Below are 10518 nucleotides of genomic sequence, written 5' to 3'. Positions count from 1 at the left end.
CTCCTTCTCCTCCTCCGTCTCCTCCTCCTCCTCCTCCTCCTCCTCCTCCTCCTCCTCCAGTCCCGCCGCCGCCGCAGCCAACATGGCTGCGCTCCTGAGCCCGGGAGGCGGCCGCTGCTGAGCGCCGCCCGCCGCCTGGGCCCCCCCAGCGCGCCCAGGCCCCCGGCCCATGGCCCCCGCTGCCTCACGGCCCCCGGCGCGCTAGGGCTGCAGCCAGGGGCTCTCCGCCCCGAGGCGCCGCGGGGCCGCTCGGGAGCCCGGGAGCCGTCCGGCGGGGCGGGGCGGCCCGCCACCATGGAACCCCAGCGCCGGGAGCTGCTCGCCCAGTGTCAGCAGAGCCTGGCCCAGGCCATGACGGAGGTGGAGGCCGTGCTCGGACTGCTCGAGGCCGCGGGGGCACTGAGCCCCGGCGAGCGGCGGCAGCTGGACGAGGAGGCGGGAGGCACCAAGGCGGAGCTGCTGCTGAAGCTGCTCCTGGCCAAGGAGCGGGACCACTTCCAGGACCTGCGGGCGGCGCTGGAGAAGACGCAGCCTCACCTGCTGCCCATTCTCTACCTGAACGGCGTCGTCGGGCCGCCGCAGCCCGCCGAGGGCGCCGGTGAGTGTCGGACCTCCGCCTTGGCCTCTCCGACCTGCCGTCCACCACTTCTCGCTCCTGTTCTCCGAGGGGGAGCTCGGGAGGGCCACTCTTGTACCTGGCGCTGGCCGCAGGGACAACCTTTCCTCCTTTAGTCGGCCTGGGGAGGGGGCGATGCGCGGACCCCTACTTCACACCTCCTCCCCCAGTCCCGTCGTCGCCTGAACAATGCCAGGCACTGCAGGCCTTGACCCTCCCGGGTGCCACGGCAGCAGGGTCCTCCTGAGACCATCAGGTCCAACCAGGTCCAGCCCCCGGACCACCTCTGTGGGATGTCCGTTAGTCCCCTTTCTAAGGCGCTTCACCATCCACCCGTCCTTGGAGAGGCCTTGCTAGCCTTTAATCAATGATACAACCTAGAAGAATGGAACCTGGGCCAGGTTCGGTACTCTGGAATTTTGGTCTCTGCTACCGGTTTCAGGACCACTAGTGCCTTTTCACTTTCTGGCTCTCTTAGCTCCGTGTGCCCTGAACTCAATCTCTTTGCTCGCTCAGACTTGTGGTTGATTATGCACAATGCCTGCTAGGTTTCTTTGGAAACTGTGGGCCTGGAAAAGTTGGGGAAGTTGCATTGCACCATGGGAAAATCCTAATAGTGGTTGCTGGAGCTCAGATCCCTCCCTGAAGGTGCTGAGCTGTGTGAAGAGAGAAGGTTGGTGGCTGCTTCCCTTGGGGGGTTGTGACAGATTTGTGAGTTTTCCTGCGTGGGGGTTACTGCTGGGGGTTTGTGACAAGCGGTAGGCTTGGACAGGCCTGGTTGAGGAGTGTCGGAAGTCAGCCTTTTAGACAAGAAAGCTCGAGGAAGAAGTCATAGCACTGAGAGAGGAAGAGAACCGGCATTAATTAGGCACCTACTGTTGTGGCAGGCGCTCTGGTTTATCACATTTAATTGTTACTAGTCTGTGAGCTATTATTCTTACTTTGCCAGAGAGAAAACTCCGGCCTGGAGTGGTTGAAATGCTCAAAGTACGGAGCACCAGGAGTTCTTAGTTATGACCTACTGTTTTATTGAACACGTTTGGAACCAGGAATCACCAAGTGCCACTGTTTCTATGGCTTGTCCTTATTTTAAGAATGAACGGAGAGGGCTGACAGACTGCCTTTAGCAACCTGTAGGCCAAAGGCTGATGAGATCTGTTTATATGGCTGTTAAAAGCCTCACTTATTAAGGAAATGATTTTTATAAGCTGTTCCTGGTAACAGCTCCGATGTATATTGGCTGTCTCAACCGCACTTTTTATAGTGAAGGGAACTGACATACAGAGAGACTAAACTGCTGGCCACATTATTTTATTTAAACAGCACATCATTTTATTTGTGGTTCTTTTATCTCCGCTTTGAGTTTCTGACTCTGGCATTTACACCCCTCAAACCTGCATTCTGTCCCGCAATTATGATCATATATCTGAGTTGCTGGGCAAATCCAGTCCACTCCTGGGATGGTGCTTTTGAAGATGCAAAGAAGGGCTTTCAGATATGGCCAAGGGGATAAGGACAGAGGGAAATCTCAGGGTAATTTTTTTCGTTTTAATTGCTTTTATCTTTGTGTCTATTCATTTATCTATCTTTGAAGGAGGAGGTGTATCAGGGAAGCACACAAGTTAGAGTGCAGACTCAAGTCCTTGTTGGGATGTGTTTGAATCAGCGCTAGCTTTAATCTCTGGAATAGATGGGTGAATTGCCATTAATTAGGTTCTCCCTTTTTCCATGCCTGGTGGAGAAGATGGAGCCTCACATCTGAAGTTCTAGGAGCTGAAGTTCTAGGAGCTGGTCCCAACCTCTGAGGAAAGGATGGAATAGAGTTTGGATTTTATCCCCAAGGGCAGTGATTTCAGTCCCTGGTTTTACCACAATGCAGAGTTCTATAGCCTTGCAGAGGCTCATGAAATCCTCAGAAAAATAATTTTCAAGGGGAAGTTAAGTTTATTTTAGTTAATACTTTAGAAAAAAATTAGGGTAGCATTTGGTATGGCAAGATACCATCTGGGGCTTTTGGGGGACAGGAATGATGTGGTATGCAAGTAAATAGTAGAATGTTGAGATCTTTGTAAAGGATGATTTACTGGGCAGTGGTTTTCCAACGTTTTTTTTCTTTTAGCCAGGAAGCTCTTCTCATGGGGCAAAGCTTAGAGCATAAAAGAGCTGCTCTGGTTGAAGGGATGGAAGCACCCGTCTCATCCCCCAGGAGCCAGCACTGCATCCTGCTTCCTTGCTCTCCCCAGTATTTCTACTCCGCATGCAGGTCCACAGCTCTGCCTATAAAGCCGGCCTTAGTGCAAGGCCTTTGTGGGATCCTGAGAGAGGAACCAATTGGCTTCCTAAAGATCTATAGCATCAAGGGGAGGCCCCTTTGTTACCATCTCTACATCCGAGGTGTTCCCTCACCTAGTTCTGGGCTTCCTTGGTGGGCGCAGAATGCCATTCCCTGCCTGGCACTTGTGTGCTGTAGGAGTTTGCTGGGCTTCCACGATGCCTGGCAGCCCCCCACATTGGTCCTGGAACTGGGAGAAAGCTGGCCTAGGTGGAACTGGCCAGGGGAGCACTCCAAACCCAACTGTTTTGCTCATGCTCAGTTAGAGCCCCAGACATTTGTAACCCACCATGTTTAGGCCTGGGGTTATGAAGGTGACTAAGAAAATACAGTGTTATTTTATTTTGGGGCTGGGGGAGTCCTATACCAGGATTCATTGTACATTGCTTTTCAGCATTTTGTATCTTACCGCATGTTTTAACATCTCACTTAATTCTATGGCAACCCCAGTGAGATGAGTTGTGTCTTCCCTGCATTATGCTGGATGCATGCCCCCATCTGTGAGGTGTGAGGACAGGCCAGTATAGGGCAGAAAGAAGCTGGAATGAGGTGTAGCACAGTGCTCCTGATTCCTTGTTGGGTGCTTTTTCCTGTTACCTGATTAGGCCCTCCCACTGCAATTTCAGGCCATTTCCAGCATTGGGAACTCTGTGGCATTATGTAGCCTTTGCTTGTCCCTGTGCATGGATCTGTAAGGAAGAAGTGATCACCTCTGCCCCTGCTGGTGGTAGAGATAGAACTGTTGTTTTCCTGTGAGGGGCCCAGGCCTCTAGGGTTTTTTCCACAGTTGTACCAGGATCTTGTTTGTTCACTCAGAGCCCGCATAGTCCTTTGTTTTTTCTCTTGGATTCTCTGACTAGTTCCTAACATCTGGGTTTTCTCACTGAAGCTCTTTGACTGCTTGGACCTGGAGTGAGGGCCCATGCCTGGCCTTGAACCTCAGTAACCTTATCTGTGAGATGGGGCTAAGGGTGCTACACTGCCTACCTCAGCCACTGGGAGGGCAGAATGTGATCGGGGAGGACCGAAGTGCCTGGTCCTGTGCTCGGTCCAGGTGGGACCAGGATGCAGACAGAGACAGGGGTGCGTAGGATGTAATTCCAGCCTGCAGCTTGCTGCCTAGTTGGGGGAATGGGACACTCAGGAGAGTGACATTATGAGACAGATCAATTGAATGATATAAATACAAGCAGGCATTTTCCTCCTTTTAAAACTCTGTATACTACATGCTTTCCGCAAATACTCTTATCCACCCCTATGGGGCTTTAATTACCAAACCAGTTCCCCCAGGCTTCTCTTGTGGGGCAGAAGTTGCAGAGCTTGGTGATTGGCCCCTGACCCTCTCTAGAGTGTGCTCAGAGCTGAATGTATCCTTCTTGTTGCCTCTGTGCCTCCTCTTCAGTTTCCTATTGAGCTGGCTGACATAGCTTCACCAGAGTTAAGAGAATGGAGAGGCAGCGTCTGCTGGGGAGGCTGGGGGAGGCTTCGTGGAGGGACAGGGGCTTGAGCTGGGTGTTGAAAGGGTACTGTGAACGTGCAGAGGGAAAGGAGGAGGGTGCTCTGGGCCGTAGACACAAGAGCAGGGCCCTGGCCATGAGATGAGCTGTGTGTTTTCAGGTTGCAGAAATTAGACCAGCCTCAGTGGAGTGGGGGATTGGCATTGGCTCTGGATGGATAGGGGTGCAAAGGTAATCTGGGAGACCATGATGGCAAGGTTGAGAGAGGGGTTTGGATGACTCTTGGAATTTAGGCATTGTATGCTTGTCAGAAGTTATAGCCAGAGGAATTTTTTTTTAAAGGAATAACCCTGCCAGGCTTTTTCCAGCAGGAGGAGTGCAGTTGGCTACTGATAGTCAGGTGTGGATTATTTATTATTCATTAGAGGTTACCTGGGCCTTTTGTTATCTCCCTACTCTCTTTGGGTACCAGCTACCTTTTCTTCATCCACTCTGCTCTGGAGGGTCAGCAGGGACAGATACATAAGTACAAGCAAGCTCCAACGATTATAATAGTTTTTCTTTTGGTTCTTTTAATTGTGTTATTTGAGAGGATGTAATGGAGGAACTTGAAAGTAATAGTTGAGAAGAGTTTTCTAAGAGAAAGGCAGATTTTATTTCTATCCCTCTGTGTATTGGTTCAGGGTGCCTTTATTATAAGTGACAGAAACTTAGATTGTATTAGGCAGAAAAAAGACATTTATTATATAATATTCTAAAGCCTTGGTATGGTTTGGGGAAACTGGCCTTTGGATAATTGATCCTGAATGCTGCAGTCTTTTCTCTTGGGCCTGGAACATGGTTTTGGGCCTCTGGCTTCTATCTTCACAGTCCCTGACCAAAGAATAAAGGGAGCTCTATCCAGTTAGCCCAGGCAGCGAAATCTCATGGAAGGATTCTGATTGGCCAGACTAGGGTTATGTGTCCCTGTGAGGTTCAATCACTGGCCAGGGCTAGAGGACTAAGATTGGCTCATCAGTGGACCCAGCCAATAGGGTTGGGTGATAGAATGCTGTGATTGAGGTCTCATACCAGTACCATATGGTTCTTTAGAGTGGGGAGAAGCAGTTTTCCAAAAGAAGAACAGGAAGGATGTTATGCAGGTAAAACAGCAGGTCAATGTCCATGACATGTGGTCTCATCTTTGTGTGATGAGGCAAGTTAGCAGGCAAGGTCATTGCTAGAGTGGGGTGGTGGGGAGAGGCTTTAGACCGTGAGCAAGGCGGTTTACCTCTCTGAACTTATCTCCTCTACAAAATACTCTACAAAATAATTAAAACAGCAACGACTTCACTCTGCCATTTGGCAATTAGTGGTAAGGAAAAAGGAGGCGCTTTTGTTAGTGTGGTGAGTAGCGCAGCCTAGAACCAGCCTTAGAGCCAGACACCTGGGATTCTTCTGATATTTCTGAGGGTTATGTGAGAGATCCTTGTAAACTATGCTGAACAGATGTCAGGGTTCCTTTTACTGTGGCCCTGGGTCATCGAGAGTACAATGTAATCTCCACAAGCCCAATTTGCTATTCTGTTTCTATTGCCTAGAATAGAGCCTGGCCCAAGATAGATGTTCAATAAATTTCTATTGAGTGGGTGACTAGTCAGCTGTGTGTAGAATGAGTGTTGTGACCCTGAGTAAGCCCCAAAGCTCTTCAGAAATACGTGCAGATTTCCTAAGTGGTGACTTCACAGTGACAGAAGGCTGTGGGAGTACAGGAAGGCTAGAGCGAATCCCAGATGCACACATGGATGTCACCACCCACAGTATGTCTGTGATGGAGGCAGGTGGTATGACCTTGGTGTCTGAAGTTCTCAAGATCACCCATCAGGTGCTGGCATTGTGGGACTGGCTGCCAGCAGCCATGTGGAGCGCCCACATTGCCTTTTGTAGCATTGGCGAGGCCTTCCCTTTTTGCACTTAGACTTTGAATGTCAGCTTGGTGTCCTCGAAAGAGTCTTGGATGGGGATCTGCTCCTACCTGTGCAACATCTTGACATTGAATGAGCTTCTTAATTACCTGGGGCGTCGCTTCTTTTTTTCTCCAGCACAACAGTCGAACTAGAAGTTTCGCATTGACTGAGGACTTGCTCAGTCCTGTGGGATTCTTAGCGCTTCCAAGGCGGCATGAGGTCCGCTGAGGCTTGGGGATGGGGTTGGGCGAGATTTCTGAGGCTCCATCCAGCTCTGTACCATGATTACTGTTTTCTCACTGAGTGTTAGTGTTGAGTGATTTTTAATACTCTGGCTTCCTATTTCCTGAAAAAGTAAGCAATGGAGGAGAAATCTTTTATCTTAGTTTTTTTTTGTTCTACCTCATTCCAACCACTTAGCCATTCTGCAGGCCAGTGCAAGGGGGCTTTTCAGTTCTTTCCTATAACCTTGGGAAGATGTGAGCCTCAGAAATAGTGGATGTGGAACAAGAGGGCTGAGCTGCTTATCAGTTTGTGCAGCTGGGATGCCGAGTGTGTTCAGAGAAGAGTTTTAAGTGGGATTGAGCTAGGGGGATAGTGCACCTTTTTTCACCTTTTACGTGTGGCAGATTGCATATCTCTGAATTGTGTCTGTATTGATCTTTTTGAGACAGAGTTCGATGACAGTGCTACAGAAACCTTTTAAACTAAACAGAGGTGTTTGGAATATTCCATGTTAGCCATCCAGCTTTAAACCCTTGGTGGGTAATTGCGAAGTGACTGTTGTTCATTTCACACTAAAGGCCATAACGTCTTTGCTTTGAGTTTTTTTTGTGTGTGTGGTAAAATACGCACAGCATAACATTTACTATTTGGACCATTTATTTAAATTGTGGCAAAATATACATAACATGAAATCTATTATTTTAATAAATTTTTTTTAGGATTTTTATTGGGAAATCGGGGGAGGGAGACAGTGTTGGGGAATTGGGGAAGGGGAACAGCCAAGTTGTTGTCCTTCAGTCTTAGTTGTGGAGGGCACAGTTAGCTCAGCTCCCAAGTCCAGTCGCCATCCGGCCACCCGTTGGCAGCTCGCAGCCACTCAGCTCAAGGTGCTGTGTTCAGTCTTAGTTCCAGGTGGGCATAGCCCACGATCCCGTGCAGGAGTTGAACTGGAAACCTTGTTGTTAGGAGCAGGTGCTCTCACCAGCTGAGCCATCCTGCCACTTGTTGGCAGCTCAATGGCAGCTTAGCTTGGGCGCAGCTCACTGGCCCATGTGGGAATAGAACTGCCGACCCTGTTGCTCAGAGCTTGCTCTCTTAACCAACTGAGCCACCCGGCTGGCCATACTTTAATAATTTTTAAGTGTACAGTTCAGTGGTATTAAATACATTTGCATTGTTGTGCAACCATCACCACCATCCATCTCCAGAACTCTTTCATCTTGTAAAACTGAAACTCTGTATCCATTGAAGAACAATTCCTCATTCACCCCCTCACCCAGCCCCTGGCAACTACCCTTCTACTTTCTGTCTTTATGAATTTGACTACTCTAGGTACCTCATGTAAATGGAATCATATATTATTTGTCTTTTTGTGTTTGCCTTATTTCACTTAGCACAGGATCTTCAAGGTTCATCCATATTGTAGCATGTGTCAGGATTTCCTTTTTCTTTTTTCAACCGAGCCATCCTGCCACCTGTTGGCAGCTCAGCGGCAACTCAGCTCAGGTTGGACTTGAACCCCTGTTGCTCAGAGCTCAAACTCTTGAGTGAGCTCTTAACCAACTGAGCCACTCAGCTGGCTCTAGGATTTCCTTTTTTAAGGTCGAATGATAAGTCCATTGCATGTATAGATCACATTTTGTTTCTCTATTCATCTGTCAGGACAGTTGGGTGTGCGCCCCTTGGCTATTGTGACTAATGCTGCTATAAATGCTCCATATATCTCTTGGAGACCCTGCTTTCAGTTCTTTGGGTATATATACAGGAGTGGAATTATGGGTCATGAAGCAATTCAATGTTTAATTTTTGGAGAAATTGCTAATTTTGGTTTTAATTTTTTTTTTTTAAGATTTTATTGGGAAATTGGGAGAAGGGAACAGCATTGGGGGATTGGGGGAGGGGAACAGACAAGTTGCCATCCTTTTGTTCTTCAGTCTAGTTGTGGAGGACATCGCTTCACTGGTTCAAGTTGGTATCATTGCGCTCTTCCCGGGTGAGGCAGATCAGTCGCCGGCCACTGGACGGCCGCTCACGGCGGCTCTTGGCAGCTCACGCTGGCTGCCGGCCACTCACGGTAGCTTTATGGCAGCCCACTGCAGCAGGGGCTGCAGCCTACGCCATCGCTGGGGACTCACATCAGCCCAGCCTCAGGTCAAGCTGTTGTTCACCATCTTAGCTGTAAAGGGCGCAGCATCACTGGCCCTCATGTGGGATCCAAACCGGTAGCCCTGCTGCTCAGAGCTGGCGTCCCAAGCCAACTCTTAACCATTGCGCCACTCAGCCGGCGTGTTTTAAGTTTTAATTAAGGAAATCCATACTGTCCACAACACCTTGGCTTGGGGACGAGTGGCCTGACTGGAGTCCTAGTTCCAACATTTTCTTTCCTCTTTCTTCTAAAAATTATGTATTTTTTTCCCCAACCTATTTTGGAAAGTCTCAGGACTGTTCTTTGGACTTTAAAGAAAGATTGAATTTCAGTAGTCATCTATAACTCTTTTGAGGCCAGAAGTTACTAACCGTAGACTCCCAACAGCATTCATATCTGGCAGCCAAGGGATGTTCACACATTTCCTTTGTGTTTCCAGTACTAATATCGCCATTCCCAAAGGCCTTGAAGTATGTTAGTTATTTCTGCTTTGTAGACATTTCCTCTTTATCCCATTCAGGGTTGGTTTGGTTTTTCAGTCTTGAATCCAGGGTAACTGGCTATCAAGATTTTCTTTCAAAAGGCTTAGATCAGCATTTCCCAAGGAAACACTTAAACACTGGTTTGGTGGGATGTCAATGGTGTTACTTGATAAAAGGGTTCTGTGGTCAAATGCATTTGACCAGTGCTCGTTTGAGCAGGTCACACGGGTTTCTCTACTGGGAGCCTCTCGAGAACACTAACAAGCCAGTGTGCATTGGGACTTCACTGGCGTGGGTTCACTGTGTAGCGTTTCCCAAACTGATTTGACCACAAAGTCCTTTTTCATTGAGCATTTTGCGACATTAGTGTTCTGAGAATTGCACTTTTGGAAAACTTCAGCATTAGGGCATGGACTAGAACATCAATGTATACCATTGTTTTTTGAATTTTCTCCCACTTCTCTCTCTTGGGGAGCTAAAACCTACATTTTCCCATTCTTTGAACTTCTCATACCAGCCAAAGTGGGCACATGGGGTTCTGGGGCCAGTAGATATTTTGAGATGTGTTAGTGATTTAGATGTGCAGTAGATTCTGGGGCCAATAAATTCCTTTAGTTGTTTGGTCTCGCACAAGGTGTATGACCTCTGTGGGCCTCAGTTTCCCCAGTGTGGCTAGACCAGAATGAAGTCTGGTTTTGTGATGGTTATTCTTAGAGATGGTGAAACCTCTTGGGGTCTTCTCTAGGACTGGACTGGACTTTGGTCCACAGGTGGGGTTTCTGGGGATGCCTCAGGAGCCACCTGTCCTGGTGGTTTGCTGACTGCAGGTTTGGGACTGTTAACTGTTGGATAAGTCTTTCCTGAGCCCCAGGGAGGTACTGGGCAGGGGAGCAGGAAGATAGTCTCTGCCCTGAGAGTATTAAGTTACTTCTGGGAGGGTGGGTGACACAGATCATTGGTGGGTTTGGAGCCAGGGAGTGAATCCATAAGACTAGAGAGAGCTGAGTGTCATGAATCCAGTCTTGTGGAACCCCACAGTTTCCATCTTAAGCTGTGTGACTTCGGCAAATTACTCAACCTCTCTGGGCTTTCTTTTTCCTTATCTGTATTCTTCTCCTAGGCCTTTGGTGAGGATTGAGGTGACTTACGTGAGATGAGGGCAAGCTGCTCCCACCACCACTGCCTTTGAGGGTGGCCTGCCCTTGAATGGAGCCAATCCCCTGCCTGTCCTTGGAACCAGGAGGTGACACAGGGCACAGGCCATACCTGGAGTTAGAGAGACACCTAAGGGAGAGTCCAGAGTGTGCATGGACC

The 10518-nt window shown here is 48.9% G+C and overlaps 1 protein-coding gene across 1 annotated transcript in view; it reads left to right on the top strand.

The window, feature by feature from the left end:
- The first annotated feature begins 67 nt into the window (after positions 1-67).
- Positions 68-10518, top strand: part of DLG5 (discs large MAGUK scaffold protein 5) — a 137112-nt gene continuing 126661 nt past the window's right edge. Inside the window, exon 1 of the mRNA XM_019656994.1 lies at positions 68-598. Within this exon, the coding sequence (XP_019512539.1) occupies positions 295-598 (304 nt within the window). The 5' untranslated portion in view covers positions 68-294. The remainder of the gene's footprint in view (positions 599-10518) is intronic.

Source organism: Hipposideros armiger, unplaced genomic scaffold (genome assembly GCF_001890085.2).
Source record: "Hipposideros armiger isolate ML-2016 unplaced genomic scaffold, ASM189008v1 scaffold_272, whole genome shotgun sequence".
NCBI lineage: Eukaryota > Metazoa > Chordata > Mammalia > Chiroptera > Hipposideridae > Hipposideros > Hipposideros armiger.
Note: the sequence above shows the minus strand (reverse complement) of the source record. Positions and strands in the feature narration are given on the sequence as shown.